The 20,623-nt window shown below is 40.8% G+C and overlaps 1 protein-coding gene across 1 annotated transcript in view; it reads right to left on the bottom strand.

The window, feature by feature from the left end:
* Nucleotides 1-11,060: 11,060 nt before the first annotated feature.
* cxcl12b (chemokine (C-X-C motif) ligand 12b (stromal cell-derived factor 1)) overlaps nt 11,061-20,623 on the bottom strand; it is an 11,834-nt gene continuing 2,271 nt past the window's right edge. Inside the window, exons 2-4 of the mRNA XM_068592379.1 lie at nt 19,953-20,070; nt 15,797-15,880; nt 11,061-14,020 (exon numbers count right to left, since the gene is read on the bottom strand). Coding sequence (XP_068448480.1) covers nt 13,981-14,020; nt 15,797-15,880; nt 19,953-20,070 — 242 coding nt within the window. The 3' untranslated portion in view covers nt 11,061-13,980. The remainder of the gene's footprint in view (nt 14,021-15,796; nt 15,881-19,952; nt 20,071-20,623) is intronic.

Here is a 20,623-nt window from a genome sequence, read left to right as displayed (position 1 = left end):
TTAATAGTTCATTTAGTTGAGGTCTTTGGAAAGCGTCAAGTTCTTCTTTTAGCTGACTGACGGTCATCTCAACCAAGCTCTTTTTTTCTACAGTGAGTCCATAAAGTGTCATGTCTGACATGAGATACATTTACACATTGATGTTAAATTGACTGTTAATTAAAAATATTTCATTTTAACTGCTGATGAATACCTTATAATCCATTATAATCCAGAAATGTAGATAACTGGGACGTCCTGTAAATCCTCTCAGCACACCCACTCTACCTTTGCCCCGTACAAACGGTCTCGAATACTTCCCAGATCCCAAAGTGACGTCTGAAAAGTATGTGCAGTGTAATATATCTCGAATAATTTCACGGAAGCAAAAATGTATGATTAAAATCAGCTGAGGACAACATCGAGTAAGAAATGATTTGACTCACACACTCCCAGATCTCTGTCTGTGCTCGTGGCTCTGATGCATCTCTGGACTTCAAAACGCCACAACTCCAACAAAGGACACACTGTTTACGTGACGATGGCAGCTGTGACCCTAAATTCAATTCAGATTTACATCTTCATTTGCTGTTCCCAACCTAATCTGGTCCTCCTTTGCATTAATCAAAGTGCTTTATGTGTGGCGGCAGTGGGCTATGACTATTGCTGTCTATGTCTGGCCCTGATGGCAGCCAGGCTGAGAATTATGGATCCACCAGCTGTTTACAAGTGACTATCGGACCATCTAGTGGAGACTGAGCAAGGGCTGAATGGTTGGGGAAAGCACCAGAATCCTTTATTCTGGTTTAGTGGCCTCCTGTGGCCTTCTGAAATCCCCTTTAGACCAACAGTACCCCGCCTGCAGTCTCCTCAATAAGAGAGAGATTGTCTGATTGTGGTTCATGTCCTGTGTTCTCTGAAAAGTACTTTGTTGATAGTCTCTGTTGTTTAAAGCATTTTAAAAATACATCTGAGGTGAGTCAGTTTATATATATATATATATATATATATATATATATATATATATATATATATATATATATACACACACACACACACACACACACACACACACACACACACACACACACACACACACACACACATACGTGACAAGGTAAACCATACAGACGCACTTTGCATACCAAGATATGAATTGTGTACATGCAGATTTCCATTTGCAGCCTTGTGTGAGCAGTGGATTTTGTGGATGTTGGAATAATCCAGACTATCGTTATCCTTCAGCAGATTTTTTCTTCTGAGGAACTGGAAGAATTTGACAGCTAGAGGCAGGGAGATGGGTCCTCCATTTAAATCAACATAACTCAGGACTATTCTCCAAAGCAAAAGCCCAAAACAACATGTGTTTGCGTTAAAAAGACAAAGGAATTATGTTACTTGTCCATTTTGAGTATAGGAGGAAGTTGGGTGACTGTATTTTTGTTGGATGGATTGATAGTTATTTGTTTCTTGTTACCGACCGACAGTTTGCATGGGTTTCTTTCAACGATGGCTACAATTGTTCCTGAGCAGTAACCAAGTGGTTGTTGTTGTAACCGTGAAGATGAATGTCCTCTAACAGTCAGGAGACCTACATTTTATTATTATTTTACCCCAAACAACAATGTTAGAAAAAATATTTGAACCTTTCCATAACCTAACCAAGTTGCCTTTTTTTTTCCGAAACCATGATTAACCCATAACCAAGCCTGTGTAAGGTCAGAAAACAGGTTTAAAATAAGAAATGGCAAGGATTTCTTCTTAGTTTATCAATTGAAGTGTTTCTCAGCAGATTGCCTCCAGCAGTCAAATTACCAATACCTACATTTTAAAGTGTGGTTTCCATTCAGTTACGATGGAGGCATGATGATGGTCGTGTAAACAGTAAATAAAAATGATGTCCACAGCAATAGTCATCTTAACCTTACCTGAACTAACTACCAAAGAATCAAAAGAGGAGGCAAAAGACGAGGGCAGAGTCGTCCTCGTTTGAAAAATGTTATTCACATTTGCATGGACATGCCCTGAAAGTCTCCCATGACTGCGCGTGCCGACAAAAACCCTTCTGGGCCGCCATCCTCTCTAAATATATACATTTATCATTAGCATCGCTATCTAGCTCTTTCCCAGTGTGCCCTGATGTGTGGCAGGGGAATAGTGTGTAAATGTGAAGTCGTAGCGGGGCACTGAGATCAGCATGCGTTTGTCCAGGACGGTTCACATCTATTAAAAGGCTCCCCATGGCTCCCCGAGGGAGGATTTTGCAGGGGAAAGCTAAACTATGCCACCCAAGGTAGTTCCACAACCTTTGACCGACGTGGCCTCGCTCTCTGGCTGTCAAGTCATGTGACCTGTCTCGCCACAGGAGGTAGTCACGGATCAGCAGTTTTCCACTGCAGCGTTTTATTGTACTTTCCCACCCATAGCGAGCACTTTGAGTTATTTGTCTACTAGCTGCAAATTGATAGATCTCTGCACCCCAGAATTACAATGTAAAACGAGGCGTTTGTGTATTTGGGAGTTTATGCTTGCTTACATAAATGTCAGAGTCTATGTATGTGCGTATTTTTAAATGTGTCCTTGTGGCAACAAATAAAATGAAGGATGTCCATGTTATGAATCAAGTTTGACCAATGGTGCCCGACGTCAATGTATTTCACATTTTGTCAGTTTGTCTGAAATATAAAGATGTCAAACCATCAGTCGTTACGCATTTTCTCATGATTGATGGCCGGGGAAAAGCTCTGTTCTTATTTATAGCTATAGCTTTTATTGAATGCCATGTAAGGAGGTGGATCTGCATTGTTGCTGCAAAGCCAAAAGACATCATTGTTGCCGAAGAATATTTAGACAGTTTTAGCCCTCGATGGATGGACCCTGTAGCCCGAGAGACCATTGTATGGCTGTGTATGAACATCCTCTTTAGGAGCAAAGTAAAGATAACAGGCCCATGACATCATAGACGTTGTATAAGAAGTGGACGTCGTCACCCATTGGTGTGTGGACTGCCTTGTTGAAGCCTCGAGCATTCTCGCTGTCAGTGAACGCATCTCAGTACAAATGCACTTCAGTGTCTGCCACAGTGAGTTTAGAAAAACCTATAGATTTAGAAAGAAAACTGAATTAGCGTTAACATTTTTGGAGGGATATGAATTGACTTGATTGAGGTGGATGCTGTGATTTCAATTCACCTCCCCCAAATATGGACTTATTGTCTCCAACTATTGACAAAGACTGCTCTGTTGAGTAAACCCAGATACAATCTGTAAAATGTACCCTACATCCATGGAGTGCATGCTTTTCCCCCAGTGTTTTGTAATAGTAAAACAATTGATTGTTATTTTGTGAAGACCTACTTCAACTTATCCATCGAGGCAAATGTTCTTGTGATGCTTTCACCATCATTTTCACACCTGAAGGCCTCTGACGAGCTCTGCTGTAAGTGTATGGGGGTGTAGCAAACCGCTGATGAGGGAATGAAGACGTGTCAGAGTTAGGTTAGTTTGGGGGATTTGAACAGGCAACATCCTGCATCTCTGAACTTGATGCCACCGCTACTCTGCTTGGATTGTACATCAGAACATTAACGCCAGAGGAGACACACTGGTTGTGCATTTACGTTTGATAATTATGCTTCACGTTGGAAAAAGCGGTCAAGATACGTCGACATTCTTGGCAGATACACTCTGTGACCCTTCCTCTTGTCTGAACCATGATGAGCATATCTGTATAGTGTCTGCAACAGACACGAATGTCAGAGTCTGGATATAAAACTAAGCCTAAAATACTGTGCTTGATGCTGAATCACATGTGTTGAGCTTTGACTCCACATGATTAAATAACTGTTGTACCGCGATGGCAGTTGCCTGCATTTCCATCTCCAATGGGAGTTTAGTTACATGTGCTCACTGCCTTTGGTGTTTGTGTCCTGCTCATTTGTTCACGCACTGTATTTTACATCACACCTACAAAATGAGGCCACATGACACAGAAACTTATGAAACACATATGACGATTTGACTTTGCCCTTTTTAAATGTAAAGTAAAGTTCACAATCTGGACTCCATGCAGGGTATGAGAAAAACGTAACCTCTCGAGAGTCAGCCAGTCCAGTCCAATATAATCTGATGTCTCGCTCCAATAACCACACTGAGAAAAAAAACATGTTGGGAGGTTGTTTGTGTTCTACTTTGGACCAAAGCCGTAGAAACTGCTCGCTTCAGAGGAACTTGTCGTTACCTTGTTCAACATGCCGGCTTTACAGCAATTCAGATAATTCTGAATGCATTACATAGTGTATTTAGGTTCATACAGTATACATTTTCTTTAAGTAAGCAATATGTTTTACTTGTTTGACTAAGGAAAGCACTTTTTATTCCTCCATGCTCCTGAATAGGTTAAATGCTATGGCAGCATGGACATTGTTATGTTGGTTCTGTGATGAAGGGCTTCCTCGAGCCCCGTGGAGAAAATTTACACCGTCTCCTCCGTGACCAGAAAGTGTTACAGATGTGTGAAAAAGATTCAACAGACGACACAGTAGACCAGTACAAACAATAATACACTGAGAATAATGGTAAACAATGAGGAAGTTGAGAGAAAGCAGCGGCCGTAATGGATGTGGTCGCAGACTCGGGGAGCGAATTACGATGTGCTTCAGAGAAATGTGCCTGAACTCGGCTCTCCGAGGCTCGTCAGACTTCAGAGAGATGTGGATTTCAAAGGGCCGGCTCTTAATTGCTCTTGCATGGAGTTACGTTGTAAAAAATGGCATGTCATAACAGGTTTAATCTAAAATTGAAACTTCAGTCTCATACTCAGGCATTGATCCCTAGAAAAGGTGAAAATGTTATAATGTAATGTGAAAACATATGTTTCAAATGCAGACAAAGTCTTCTGATGTTGAAATAAGGTCAATCTTTTACAAAATGAAATGACAAACAATTTAATTAAAGGCAATTATTGAAGCAACATTGAAAAAAATTAGTATTCTAATCACAATGAAAAGTTGTTTCACAAATCCAAAAGAAATGAGATTGTAAAAGAATGCAAGTAATCTCTTTATTGATGATAAGTATTGGTTAAAAAAACACAATAAAACTGCAATACAGAAAAACTTAATTATGAGTCAAAATCAAAAGTATTCATGATGCAAAAAAATACATCGAGAAATTGTGCGCCACCTTTTACAGGGTGGTCCAGAAGGAAGAGCCGGCCTTACAAAAGGAAATAGCTGAAGTCTGCTCTCCACCGAGTTAATGATGCTCGTCTGTTAAATGCCAGCAGAGGAGTCTGATAACCAGGCAACAAGCACACAGTCCGCTCGGTCCTGCTTCACAGTGGAATGACTCATTAAATGGGGATCATTGCAAGTCTTTTGTACGTGACGTCTTCCAAAATGTGCCGTGAATGATGACATCCCCTCCGCCTTTTTTTTTCTTCAAGAAAATGTGAATAAACAAAGATCTATTGCGTCCTTTTCTCTGCTGTGGAACAATTGGGATTCATCCCTGACAAATGATGAGATTCATCTCCCTTTCTCTCGCTCTTTTCTTGCAGCGCCTCGTCTCTCGGTCGAACATCAGGAATACATTTGTATGGAAACAGCCATCAACCTGTTTCCAATAGCGTTACCCATGACCCCTTTCTCCACTGTAAGGCTCGGGACACATTGAACGCTCGGCCATGATGGATCTGACCACATTCCACCCCTCCCCCGCCCGAGCCGTCGACGCTAGCAGCCGTCGGTTTGATAGAGAAGAAGTGTCTTGTGGGATATGTGGTTTCTGTGACGGTTGGAAATACAAACTCTTTAATCCTTATTCCCCTCGACAACGGCTCCCTCCTCTTTTATTGAAAAAGAGTGATCGCTGCAGGCAGCTCGAACCTCGACGGTCTTTTTGAGCCTGTGTTTGTTGAAGCAGATTGTTGGTGTGCATGTTTAGGCCTGGAGCTGAATGTCTGTGTGTGTGTGTGTGTGTGTGTGTGTGGGGTGGGTGGGGGTGGGGTGGGGGGGGGGTTTGGGGGGGGGCTTGCATTTATAACCAGGGCTTGCAATCATGTTGAGGGGTCAACACACAGTCAGAGATATGAGGGACCAAAACACATGTTGCTGAAGGAATCACAGAGCGGTCAACTCCTGCGTGAGGTTAATCAGGTATGCAGTCCTTCGTGCTTCATATACTTCAATGTGTATTTACAGCCAGCACTGAAATGTGTGAACACCCGGAGCATCCACACCATCTGTCTCTCACACACTGGATGTGTCAGTGCTAACATAACCTGTTACTCCATAAAACAATCTAGTGGTGAGCTCCTCGGCTTTGGGAGTAATTGTTACAAGTGTAAGTAAGGTGTTAGCCGGGCATGTGTTAATGATGGCAGTTTACGTTGAAGAAGATAAACTTTGTTTAATTCATTACTTCTACTTTTGCTGTTGTGCTTTTAGTTTGGGAAAGGCTTCAGAAAGACATGAAACTGCACTGAATGCTCAGTATTGCAAGAGCGGTTTCCTCCATCAGCCCCACCAGCCCACCCGGCTCACACCGGACAGTCACTTTTGCACTTTAAAAACATTGATGCCTGTGTTTTATGTCTTATCTATTTTTATTTTTTATTTTAAAAATGCCATTTTAAATTAGTTTACATGTCATACATGTTTTTACATGTTACTGCTGTCCTAACTTTCTGTTGCCAACGTAATTTCGTTGTATGTTTTTTTTTTACAGTGACAATAAATATATCCTTATCCTTAGTATTGCTCTTACTGCAGTTCTGAATCAATTACAAGTAAAATAGATTTTGAAGCAGGGTATGCTTTGAGCGTTGTCCAGTTCTTGAGTTGTCTGTGTTTTCATCTTGCAACTTTAAGCGTGTGGTTTCAGTTCATGACCGTTCATTGGAACATTTTGGTCGCTTACGTTATTGTAATCAGTGTTAGGTCATATTCATGCTACTTTTGGTTTACTCAAATAAAAGAAAATATTGTTTTTGATTAAAACAAATCTTATGTCATTCAAACTTTTAATCATGTATAACTAGCTACTTGGAGGTATTGTAAAAAAAAAAAAAAAATCTCTAATATATATTTATGTTGTTGAGAAAACATCTCTTTCTCTCCTCCTGTTGCTAAGCTGCGGTGGGGCAGATCCTGATTGGGAGGTTTAGCAAAAGTACAATGAGAGTAACAAAGCATTGCCACAGGCCTGTTTATACTGTCAACCAGAGGCTCATAAAAGTTGATAATTACATGTTTTACTCACCGAAATAGGCCTTTTCTTTTTGCTGTTTTTAGTTTATCCATGTGAACTTGTTGGGTGGCACTTTTAATTTGCAAATCACCCAGGAATTTGTATCCTCACATTTTGACTGTCACAACTTCCTGTAGTTGTGAAGGTACATTTGTGCTTGCTTTTAAAGCACAATGTCAGCACTTATGCCAAATAGTTAACCCATATTCCTATAGGCTTTGGGTTTTTCTTCAGTGTGTGTGTGTGTGTGTGTGTGTGTGTGTGTGTGTGTGTGTGTGTGTGTGTGTGTGTGTGTGTGTGTGTGTGTTAACTTGATCTTTCAGCCTCAGGTCCATGTTCACATATCATGAGCAGGAAACATCATGTTAGCATCTCCTTCCCTTGACTTTCTTTTCATTCTGTAACTTTTTTCAAGAAACCAAAGAAATGACAGATTTCGAACACACACACTCTCACACACACACACACACACACACACACACACACACACACACGCGCGCGCGCGTACACACACACACACACACACACACACACACACACACACACACACACACACACACACACAACCTTGTACTCCTATCTTTGTGAGGACAATCATTGACATTAAGCCCCTCGCTCTGAAATGAACTTTTACAATTAAATGCCTGAATCCAACCCATAACCTAAGAAAAAAAACATAAATTTAACCTGAACCTACAGATCTCTGAAGATACGTCTCTTCTTTCTATAAATATCCTCATTCTGAAGGTCTAAAAATCAATTTGTTCTCACTCAGATAGCTCAAGTAACGATGGACACACAGATACATGCACGCATGCACGCACGCACGCACGCACACACACACGCACGCACACACGCACGCACGCACGCACGCACGCACGCACGCACGCACGCACACACACACACACACACACACACACACACACACTCCCCTGTGTGTGGTTTTGCAACATGTTCGGTCAACGTGGTTCCTATTAACTTCCATTCAGCCGGCTGGTATTAAGTTGTTCAAAGATGTATGGTTGAGAGCCTCAAATCACACCGGATTACCCGCAACCTCCAAGTCACCAAATCAGCCGGTCAATTTGTTGTCCAACCTGCTTATGGTCTCTGTCTCAGCTGATTTGACTTGAAGGCTGCTGTGTGCTGAGCGAAGCAGCGTTGTTTTTATTTCGTCACTATTTCACTCCCTTGTCTTGTATTTTGGGTGTTTCGTTGAACGTTGCGCTCAGTGCAGGTGCAACGTTAGTCTGGAGCGACAATTGCAAACAATAAAATGATAAGTTTGAAGTCACTCAGTTCCAAACGTTGTTGCAGGAATAGACAAAAGGGACAATAAGGAACCAATAGAGTGCACTTGGCTTCGCCTCTTGGCCTCTTAAAATGTACGTTCCCAGACAACAAAACTGCATCATTACTTATGTTTGGATGGAAACACATTTTCTTCTGGATAACATTTTGACTCATTTTCAGCCAAACCACGATTTTTTTTTTTCAATTCACAGCCATGTATCTAAAGCTGCGACACCTTGGAGGAAATAGGTTTCCCCTGAAACGTAATTGAGAATGCAGTTTAGTTGGATGGGAATGCAATTTTTAGGAGCTACGCTTGGGCCTTTAGCATGCTCTGGACAATGCAAGCAGCACGACACTGTATGGCAGTGCTGCTTGGTTCAGTGTTGGTTTCACATGTAAAAGTCATCTTCATGACACCGGTTCTGATAACTTCAATACAATGATGAACCTTAAAGAACATACATTCAACGCCATCGATTGGATTTTAATGAAAGATAAATGACTGAAAGTGATGCGTCACCTTTTGTCCTTTATAAGCGGACTGAACGCACACACTATGACCTATTATACTGTGTTGTATGATAATTGTGTACTGGCAGTGCACTTACACACACTTCATCATATGTCCTTGGCTTTCTCCTTGGACTCTGTGTGAGGTCCTGGACCACTTGTGTTAACATTTTCTCTGTTGCTTCATATGTTGATACGTATCTTCACGAAGCTGTGCTTTTATTGTTCTCCATTGGACGGCGTACATCTGATTCGGACTCTTAATTATCCCACTGGACATGTTTTATTGGTCGCAACTGCCTTGTTATATTTTATCTAGTTTTATTCAGAATATTTCACACATTGACCTGAGGCCTCGCTCTCGTTGTAAAAACCTCTACATTGCTCTGCTGCCCTGGATCAGAGCAACGTGTCAGTAAAAATACACACTGATAAATATTTTGTACATATGTCGGCCAACTCCATCACAGTCGGGTCTCAGCTTAGTAAGCACGGTACATAAATCCCATAATCATTCCTGAATGTGCCCAAAAGGGCCAAACATGCAACTCTTGCCCTCGAAACTGCTTGGTCCACGTCCAAAAGCATGTCTCGTGTTCCTTGTATATATCCACACGCAGGTCAGAGGTAAGAGCTGTACCATGAAATGAATCCGCTCCACATAGTTCCACGTTATTAGAGCTGACAGCTTTATAACGCGACATGGCTCCCTGGTGCTGTGGGCGAGTAATGAACCAGCACAAATGAATACTTCTGAAATCTCAGGTGTTAGAATATCACACAGGGTTGTTAATGGCCATCGCATGTGCCTTTCCTCTATGTTCCTTTACTGGGAAAAGATTAGCTCAGTAGTTTTAGTTCGAAGGTGGAAAATGTCCTGGGAGTGATAGTCTCGTGAAATTATTTATCATGCCTTAAAATGGTTGTTCCTTTGCAATACAGGGCTCTTTGTGTGAGGTTGTGGCCTTGTGAAGCCTCTCTTTTTGAGCTGGATTATGTCTTTGAACCCACAGCAGGAAGTCTGTCTGCTGTGATTTATTTCTCTCCGTGGAAAGAGAGGTTTCATGGTCTGTAGTACAACTTAGCTCACCTGTCTGAGGTGGGGCACAGGCACTTTTTATTACCGTCAAAAGGAGAATGTAACTCCTCATGACAGTCCTCGGTATTTTCCACTTCAGAGCTGCATTTGAGGTATTCTCATTAAACCAAATGACTCCCTGTCTTGTGAAATGACTTGCCAGCTAAATGTTTGGCTGTTATTTTGAGACGAAAAAGAACAAGTCATTTAAACAAAGTTGTTCCCTTTGTTGTTGTTGTATATTTATATCGTATAAACATAACCTGTGGGAGACTCGGTGGCACACAGACTGTGTGGCCCTGACCAACAGCCCAAAACAGCTTACATTCAGAGAGATAATGCAGAGAGGAGGTCGTGTGGCTCAAGCTGCGGTTTGGCAACACCGGGAAGATGCTTGACACCCTGAATTAATTGTCTTTATATATGTTCACATTCTATGTATATTTGTTTGTCATTTGGATTGTCTGTACTGTAATTGTATTACAGTGGTTACTCTGTACACATGGTACTTATATTACATCCGCCATGGGACAGTGATTCCTCCAGTTGCTCTTTCTTAGGTGTCTGACGTTTTTTCCCCCTTTCAAGGAGTTCTCATCCGAATGTGATATTTGGCTGGTTAAATAAAATGCACTGGATTGAGAGCCAAAATAAACCGGTTACCGGTAAAGAAAGTCTAACGTCATCTACCTCCGGAGTTGGAAGATCACTTAAAGCTAAAAGAAAAATGAATACGGCACGAAGGTTGGCAGAAACCTAACGCCACATGGATGCTCATGTTGCTCCATGTCTGCAGGATGCGTTAGCAGATATGTGTTCGCTAACAGCACCGCCATGACAACCTGACAAGCCGACCGCACATCCAGGGTGTCTTTCTCACTAAACAAATAAACACAGTTTGTCAGATATAAAATACAGACAAATGACTTTATTTCATGGTACTTTATTTAAAAATGGCTTGAGTATCACAGTGCAAATAGCGTCTCTTGGTCTATAAAGAGTTTACAGAGCGATATACATCTCACGTTATATGAAGAATGTGTCAGAAGCTGCCTCAAAAGAAATATAATTCACATTGTCTCGGGGTTTAAAGTAGAAGACATGCACCCGTTTTGATTTATTAATATGCAATCAATGTAAATCTGAATTTGTATTTGGTCCAAATAATAGACAGAAACACTTTCTGTAAATGCTCCATTTGCACAATAATACAAGAGTCAATGTCAATGTCTGACACTTTTTAGTCCCACTAAATATGATCTGCAATGAGAGGAACAATAAACATAACAGCACTTCAAGTCTGATTAATAAAACTAATTACCTTGTACTTAATAATCTCACTAACATCAATCAGTAATGAAACAGTGTGGAACGTTTTTCCACATTTAACGTACTGTATTTGTTCCTTTTATTTAGATAATTATCAGGTTTTATCAGAGAAAGGTTTAAGTTGACAGAATTAACAACATCATCTTCTTCATAACTCTTGAAATTATTTTCAGAATAGATGGTGGATTTGCTATGAATTTACACAATTAATAAGAATGTATTAATTATCATTACCATTACATATCAGTGCGTTTGTAAACTGGACCATTTTAATAACTCAGCAACGAGTTGAAACAAATGAGTGTAATCATATGACATGAGTGTCCATTAACTTCTAATAGTTTAATAGGACTGACACGTGCAGGATTATTGCACCATTCGCTACAAATTGACATCACGAGTGATCGGGCACTCAGCAAACACACCGTGGAAAACAAAACAAAACATTGAACATAGAAATGACCACAAACAACAGGACTTCGATTAATTTAGGGGGAAATTGTTGCGGCATGGCAACAGTTGAGGGAAAGTGAAGAGAAAGCCCGTGGGGTGCTGGGAGGGTCCAGATTGAAAGCACATGTTGGTCGCTGGGATCTCGACTCAAAGGTTTTGCTGAGTTTTGGCTCAAAGGCTCTATTGACACATCATACATCAACCTCAGTAAAACTATAAAAAAAAAAATAGAATTGAGTGTTCAATGGGGGCGACTGGTGGGCCGAGTAGTTTCCTGCCACATGTTACAACACAATGACAGCACCTTTTGTTTCAATCACTGTGAGCTGACCTGAACATATTTGATTCAGTTCATTGTTACGTCTCGCGTTGGTCGAGAAGGAAACAATCACGGAGAAACAACAACAAACAAGGAGGACGATGTTTGATTTGATTGGCAGATTTTCTTTTATAGCAACATTGTTTATAAAATGATTAAAAAAAGGTTTTTCAGTGTTCAGTAACAAACCATTACATGTGTATTGCATGACATCTTAAAAATTGAGCTTAATACTGTTTGTTACATGTTATGGGCTAGCCTTCATTTAGTAGCTACGGCCTACTGTAAATTGCATTAAAAAGCATTTAGTAAGATTATACACAATATAAAAATAAAAAAGTTACATTTAAAAATCACACATCTGATAATAAAGTGGCTCAAATATATATAAAAAGACTAATCAAAAACTTTTTTGCCACAGTGGACATTCCCTAGTTTTTTTTTTAGCTTTTCATTCCTACCAAGGACAGGTGTTGGTATGAAAATACTGCAGTTGAATTGCTCTCTTGTCAAGATATACATTTACATTTAGTCCCTTTGTTGAGTTGAACAAATTAGGAATTGTAACAATCTTCTTCTCCCATTTCCTAACAATAAATGAAATAGAAAGTCAAACTTTCACAGTTTCTTCAAGTTGCGTGTTTTACTGTTAAAACTATTTGGTCTCTGTTTACTGATATGCTCAATAACAAAAATGATGCATTGAGAAGTGTTTAACTTCCTTATAGTATTTATCAACACTATGGCACCGTGGCCTTCACATCAAACCAGCTTTCCATTTCATTTTCCATATGAACTCTAACAACAGCGCTTCAAATGTCTTGTGACTGGTAAAAAACTAAATTGTGTTTCATAAAAGATAGAGGTCACAATATCACATTTTGAATCTTGCATATAATACACAGTGAAATATAATTATGTCAATGGCTCTGTCCCCCGTATACTGAATATATATAGCACCACGAAATCAGTGCTTGTTTCTTAGCAGTGTGTGTGAGCCTCCATCGCTTCTGTTCCTGATGCTGGAGCAAGCGTGAAGACAATTCAAGATACTGTCGTAGCACGGCCGGCTCTGATTGGTCACTGCTCGTGAAGTTAACCCCACTGGACAGCCTCCGTTACGGCCCCTTGACCCCTCAGGCACGGAGTATAAAACTTTATGCGTTGAGATATCGCTGTGAAAATGACTTGAGTGAATTGACCTTTGGTGTTTGTAAATGAAACACTTCTTTCATAATGAATATATACCGTAGGGAAGCCGACAAAATCCCAATTTTAATTCCTTCTCGGAGACCGATGCAGGTTAATTTTTTTCCCTTGACGCAAAGGTGCCATTACCCAGAAAGCCTTGTGTGAGACTGAAAGCTCAAATTGTTCCTCTCTGGCTGTTAACTGAGAAAATACTATATACAGACGCACATTTAGAGTTAGTCATATGTTGCACACATACACACCCACACACGCTCTCATGCCCAGCACTCACACACATATATCTGACATTAGCATGCGTCCCGCTATCTCGAGATATAATTGCACTTGGTGCTAACAGGGAGAGTTGGAGGTGACTGCGTGGGAGTCCAGAGGGATCGGTGGCGGTGGCGGTGGCGGTGGTCGAGACGGCACGGTTTGGCGGTGAAGTGCTGGTTCTGCAAGCGGTCCAGAGAGGCGGACAGGTACATACAGCGTGTTTATCCAAAGCAGTGACAGGGGGGGGGTCTCCAGGTTTGGAATACCATGCCTGACAACATGCATGTCTTCCCTTGCGTTTAGTTTTTCTTGTGATTGCGTCTTCTAGATTTCTTCACCCTGGAGAGAGACACAGATGGACAACCTGTGTTATTTAGCCTGTATGGAGAATACGGTCATTGTTTCTATTCTTTTCCTGGACCAGATGGGGAAATCAGTACGGGGAATTAGAACCAATTGATTTACTGAAAAATTGTTGTGGAGTTAAATCAATTCTACTGATTAAACTTGATGTCCTGCGTAACCATTAAAACACCACACATGTCAGTTGACAATGGCGTGCCTGGTCAAAAACAAACATTAAATAAACCAACAAACTCAAACTGTGCAAACATTTTCACTCACTTTCCCTTCAAATTAAAATAACATCCAAACCCCCTCCTCCTCAAGACTGCAGTACATAAATGTAGCGCTAACTACACCAGAGAAATGCTGTCGGAGGTCCAGGCAGCAACAGTGCATATGTAACTGTAACAGAGCATGAACCAAGGTGATGCTGACTAAGAAAAGGTCTCTCTTTTAAAAGAGATGAATGAGAAAAAGTCAAGTTGCAATTTGCTTCATTCTGTAAGCGAAGTTTTGTTTACACACGTTTGCTGCATGTAACGGCTCATCGAATACGCTCAAAAGGCAGACTTGAGACGAGGCTCCTTGTGACCCACTGGACACTGTTTGCTCAGCAGTTACGCTGCGTAACGGAGCTACACACAGCGTGTGAATCTCTACACACAGCGTGTGGATCTCCACATACAGCGTGTGGATCTCTACATACAGCTTGTTGATCTCTACATACAGCGAGTGAATCTCTACATACAGCGTGTGGATCTCTACATACAGCTTGTTGATCTCTACATACAGCTTGTTGATCTCTACACACAGCGTGTGGATCTCCACATACAGCGTGTGGATCTCTACATACAGCGTGTGGATCTCTACATACAGCGAGTGAATCTCTACATACAGCGTGTGGATCTCTACATACAGCTTGTTGATCTCTACATACAGCGTGTGGATCTCCACATACAGCGTGTGGATCTCCACATACAGCGTGTGCTGTGCCACATGCAGGCTTCTATAAACTGCGATAAGACTAAATAAAGCCCTTCTGTATTCATCTTTACTAACACGGTCAATATAGATTCTCAGAAATGACTTTATTTTATTTTTTTCACATTGTACTTCAGGTGTTTACGGTGTTTTCAGAAGCAGACATGCAGCCTGGTGATAATCACCACCAGACATGTCGGGAGCTTTTTCTTTTATGAGGAATGCACACATTTTAACTGCATAGCTCATTAAAAATTGAATGAGCTGCTGCACTTTTTACATTTTTTTTACTATGAATAAAGTTTTAAACCCACGATACTGCAATCTGACCGGGACAACTCTGATGGAGATGTGCAATTAGTGATGATAATTATATGGAAAATGCCTATTAGAAATACAAAAAGAAGCATGTAGAAAACACAATAATTACGTGATTTGGTACATTAACTGAGCGCGAACTAAGGCGGTAAAGATGATGGACTTTTAATGACTCAGCGTCTTTATGAAGGCACAGAAACATGCTTCTGATAAAAACAGGAAGCAGACACACCAGTGGCAGATTCATCACTTTTCTTTCCTCATGCTTAATAATTCACAGATAATAACTCATTTTCTTACATCAATCATGTCAATGATTTCAGAGAGAGAATGTCGGCGGGAAACTGACCGATGACCATGTGTAACAGTGGTTTATTTCTTCTAAACTCCACATGCAAGAGAGCTTTGTCTCCTTTCTGTCTCGGTCAGCGATGCTGGTGTCCGCACACAGAGATGAGGGTGTTTTCTTACTTGTTAATGGCGTTCTTTAAGTACTGCTGCAGCCACTTGGTCTCCGGGTTGATGCAAACCTCCCTGTTGCTCTTCAGCTTGGCACTGTTGGAGGGAGAAGATTTGAGGGATTAGATGTCAGTATTTCTGCGAAATGTCTTCACGTACACAGTTGTTCACGTGAAGCAGGGGAGCAGAGGTACAGAGAAAGCAAAGTATTTCAGGCTCATCCAAACTCGCATGAAATGAATCAGGTTCAAAGACGACTGGAGAATATTTTGACTTCGGTGCTTCCTTCACAGCCGAACATCCGGTGATGTTGGACATATTAGATTATATCTATGTTATTACACAGAAACCTAAAGGAAAATGTTTGGCAGTTTAATTAAAACAGATTCGCTTTAGTTTGATTCTGTTGGGATACATTATAAGGCATCTTTAAGGACCATATGATTAGCAGTAGCTATGAATTAAATATATAAATAAAGGTTATTATATTACTTTATACTTGATGATTTCAGACCATTTTCAAAGCAGTTTTTTTTTAAAAGTCTGACACTGTAACTCAGATGAAAGAGATGAATAAAGTTACCATGGAGTCAGCTGTGAGTTACAAATTGAACCCCACTTTATTTTGTGTGTATATATATATATATATATATTGGTAAACTGATATAATTCAAAATATGCCAAATTAGTTGTAAAAACACAATTATATTCGCATCAGTTCTGGATTCATATCTTAGTAAATTTTTCCAATTGATTTCAAAATGAATTTATGGTTGTTCATTTGTTATACACATGGACATCATTAGGATGTCCTCACGGTGAATCGAGACATGCTTGTCTGCATATTCAGATTTGATAGATTTATGCCCCTGAGATGAAATAAGAATTTTGACACCAACATCAATCAGGCTGTAAAGATTTTTAAGTACATTAACATGTGTTTCACTTCACAGAATGTCTTTGTCGTCCCACATTTACACTGCAAGTTGATGCATAAAGTGCAGAAATTAATAGAGAACGATAATTTCTTACAATATGGGAAAATGACCTAAAAAGCCATAAGATAATGGTGGAAAGGAATGTAAAATATGGACGTATGGTCTTTTAAAATTCACGTGTAACATTTATAATTCCCCAAAAGCAGGTAGTTATACTGATTGTTGGGAGGTGACATTGTCCAAAAAATATGCCTTTAACGAATGACTAATCCATCAAAATAATGTATTTTATTTTTCATGAAAGCCCACTTCAATGAAAGCTCAACTTTATCTCCAAAAACCCACAAAAAAATCATACAACCCATCCCAGTATAAACCAGAGGATTATTACTTCTAACAAGCTGTCACCTCAATATCAAGAGTTTAAAAAAAACCACGCTGCTCAATTCAAAGCTAACCTGCATGTTTGAAATATATAAAAAATAATCCAGAAACACAGTACATATCATAACATAAAATATAAAATCTGCTCTATTTATGGTTGCTGCTGAATAAATCAATGGACTCGGATGTTAAAATGAGCACAATATGTCAGGACAATATCTGATATGGTTTATGAAGGCTGAGCTCAGAAACACCTCAGCTAAGCTCTAAAAGCCTCACCGTATCTTACAACACATCCGAGCCGCAAAGCGGAGGATTACTGCACATAACAGGCTGTCACTCTCCAGTCGGCGGTGAAGAATCACCGCTTTCTGTTTCCACTCAGGGACAGCCAGCGAGGAGGCTCACGCTGAACTGTGCAGCTTGTAAAGCTGTCGCTACTCCGCACACAGAACACCGTAAACCCTATTTTGATGTGGAGCTTGTAGGGGAGAGCGTTTCGGTCATGCACGTTTAAAAGACACCGATGATCCGGGATCCTGAGAGGGGACGCACTATACATTGGAGAAGGAAAAAAAAAACATTTTGAGAAATGTGATCTCACTTTTCCTTCTATTAAAACAATACAAATATAAATGCTCCTACGAAAATTAGATTTTCGGGATCTAGCTTGGGATCTAACTTGCGGCATAGGACTGACTCGGGAGCCGCAGGGATTTTAAAATGGGACCACTTGTGCCTTCAAGTGAATGATGACCTGTTGATGGAGAGCTGAACCAAATATTTAGAAGAGGATTGGTTCTGTTATCAGCCGCTGCTGAGAGTGTCAGATCTGTTGGCGTGAATGGGAGAGGGGGTCTCACCCCCCTCCAAACATGTGGATCTCACACCTCGGTGGCAAAAGGTCGCGTATGAGAGTCAACAACTCAGGAGGTGTCTCGCCTCACTGCTCCTCCTTCTCCGCCCTCCATCTCTCCATCACACGGCTCTGCAAATTAAACACATTCCCCTGCGCCTCCTCGCTGCTGCCTTATCATCGCGCTCTGATTCAATTTGAACCCCCGACACTCTCCTCCTCAGTCCCCTCGCTACACACCTTTAATACGCCACCTCCCGTATTCCTCGCCCCATTTAGATGCGCACACGCGAGCAAATGAGCAAATGGTCCCCGAAACTTAAAAGAGCAGTTCAGGAGCATCAATCCAAGCACCAGCCCCAAATCCCTCAAACTAACAGCTCAGTAACAGGATCTGTGTTTGCTTTTCCTCCAGGGATGTCCCCTTCCCACCCCCTCCCCTTTTATTTTATTAGGGGTGGCTGGCTCATCCGCTCGGGAGCCCTCTGCTGTTTTGATGTATCTCCCTTCATCCTGTTTATCTGTGTGCTTGTCTGGATGACCAACCGAGAGCCTAAACCCTAATTGACTTGGCTGGAATTTGAGTTCCACAAGCAGCAGGTAGTAATTACTTCACAGCAAGTTAATACCAACAGCATGCTGGTACGGGTGAGGGGCTAGGATGAGGGCGCACGGTGGGACACAGGGCAGAGGGGTGAGGGGGGTATAGTGTTACTGCATGGCTTTCTTTCATCTGCCTCAATAGAGATATCAGAGCTCCTCGTCTGAATGACTTCTTGACTCCTCTGGCACTTTTCTGGAAGGGAGGTTAGAGGGAGTTTGTGTCCCGGCTGGAGCGCTGTGTGTCTCTTTGACCTTTTGCCATTCGCTCACCCCTTCTAACAGTCATTAGCCCCCCTCCCCTTTCTGGCAGAAGCCCCTCGGCCATTTGGCTGTGAGGCTTCTGCCGCCCCGTTTTCTATAGCGAACAAATAAAGGAGGCCTTTTAGGAAATGTCTTCCAGACTGGTGACATTATACTCACTGTTGCTGGGCAGGTTATGAAAAAAAAAGTGTATAAGGGGCACAGGGGGTCAGCAGAAATACAAAGGCAATCACTTTGACCCTTAATCATTGCTTCCTTTGCAAAATATAAATGTCCCCCTTGAGCTCAAGCCGTTACCGCTTTCCTCTTTCTGAGAGGATCGTGTTGTTTTTAACTCAGGCCTCTCATTAGGAAAAGAAAAGAAGAATTTTAACACCACACACTCACACATCCACTCTCACTTTAGCCACACGTTTTTTGTAGTATACATTTGTTTAAACATACCAAATAATGGTCAAAAGTGAGGGAAATTGAAAGTTGTAAAAAGTAAAACACATTAAACAAAATTCGGATAATTAAACACCAGGTTAATAATAAGGATTAGATGTCATGTGGCATTAACTTTAAAATGGTGTAATTATCAATAATAAGATGGAAAGTAAATGGAGCAAACTCAAGCGAATTGGGAAATGGTGATGTATTGAGAGCTGTGTTTATAGCTCAAAGGCATTTCAATGCATTTTGAAGTGAAACTGTTGTTTTATCCTCGCTTACATTATACGATTTATATATTCTTGAAGCTCAAATTTTTCATCATTTGTTCAATCCCCACAAGATTCTCTGCACCTTACTGCATATCAGCATAAAGACCTTCATGCTGGGAGATCACACTCACTCACACAGGCACAGCAAAGATATCAAATCACCCAGCGGGCATCAGCCACAAATCAAGTTAACAGAAAAGCTATTAGCCAAAAGGTTATTTGTCAGAGAGTTGGACTCGAGTTGGAGAGATGGTCTAAAGGCAGCACTGACTCTGACCAACACAGCTAATAAATGCACCTAACTACACCAAGGGCTAAAAGAATCCACTTGAGTGGCAGCATCCTAAAAATAATTAGACACACAATAGGAAATACATTTCTTCAAGTTAATCACCAAAGTAATTGCACGAGCATTCACTTACATGACTTGGAACGGGCAGTTGGGTGTGTGGAGGAACTTTAGCTCTTTGATGGACCGCTGAGGAACCGTGTTGAGGGTGGAGCGACACCAGCACCTCTCCACCAGACTGATGGGCTTTGCTGCAGAAACACAGCACGGAATTTCACAAGTTAGGATTAGCAAGTTAGGAAGTTAGGAATAATACATTGAACAGGAAACAACAGCTTTCATAAAGTTGAATGATTCACTTGGTTTTAAGTGAACACAACTTAATCTTACTCGAGCCGTAAACCAAGTCTCCATCATGAAACGTAATGATTTACATTACGGTGACATGCATTTGTCCCCATAAGAAAGATGGGTCCCCACAATGTGTGAACTTATGTGAGTGCACACACACACACACACACACACACACACACACACACACACACACACACACACACAGCTGCATGACATTTGAAAGCTTTATATACATTAGTAAATGTAGCAGAACTCTAACTTCATTATAGAGGATGCTGTTAACTTGAGGAAAAACACTTATTTTGATTTTTTTTTTTTTTAAGTTTCTGATATTTTATTATTTGAGGCTTTTTAAATGCAAATGCATTTTTGCTCATTGTGGTATTTCACAAATAATTAACTCAATTTTATCAACTCAATAATTGTTATTTTAGTGGTTCAGAAGCAGAT

The sequence above is a fragment of the Clinocottus analis genome, unplaced genomic scaffold (assembly GCF_023055335.1).
Source record: "Clinocottus analis isolate CAN_PGR_092001 unplaced genomic scaffold, fCliAna1.0.p SCAF_27, whole genome shotgun sequence".
NCBI classification, from domain to species: Eukaryota; Metazoa; Chordata; class Actinopteri; order Perciformes; family Cottidae; genus Clinocottus; species Clinocottus analis.
Note: the sequence above shows the minus strand (reverse complement) of the source record. Positions and strands in the feature narration are given on the sequence as shown.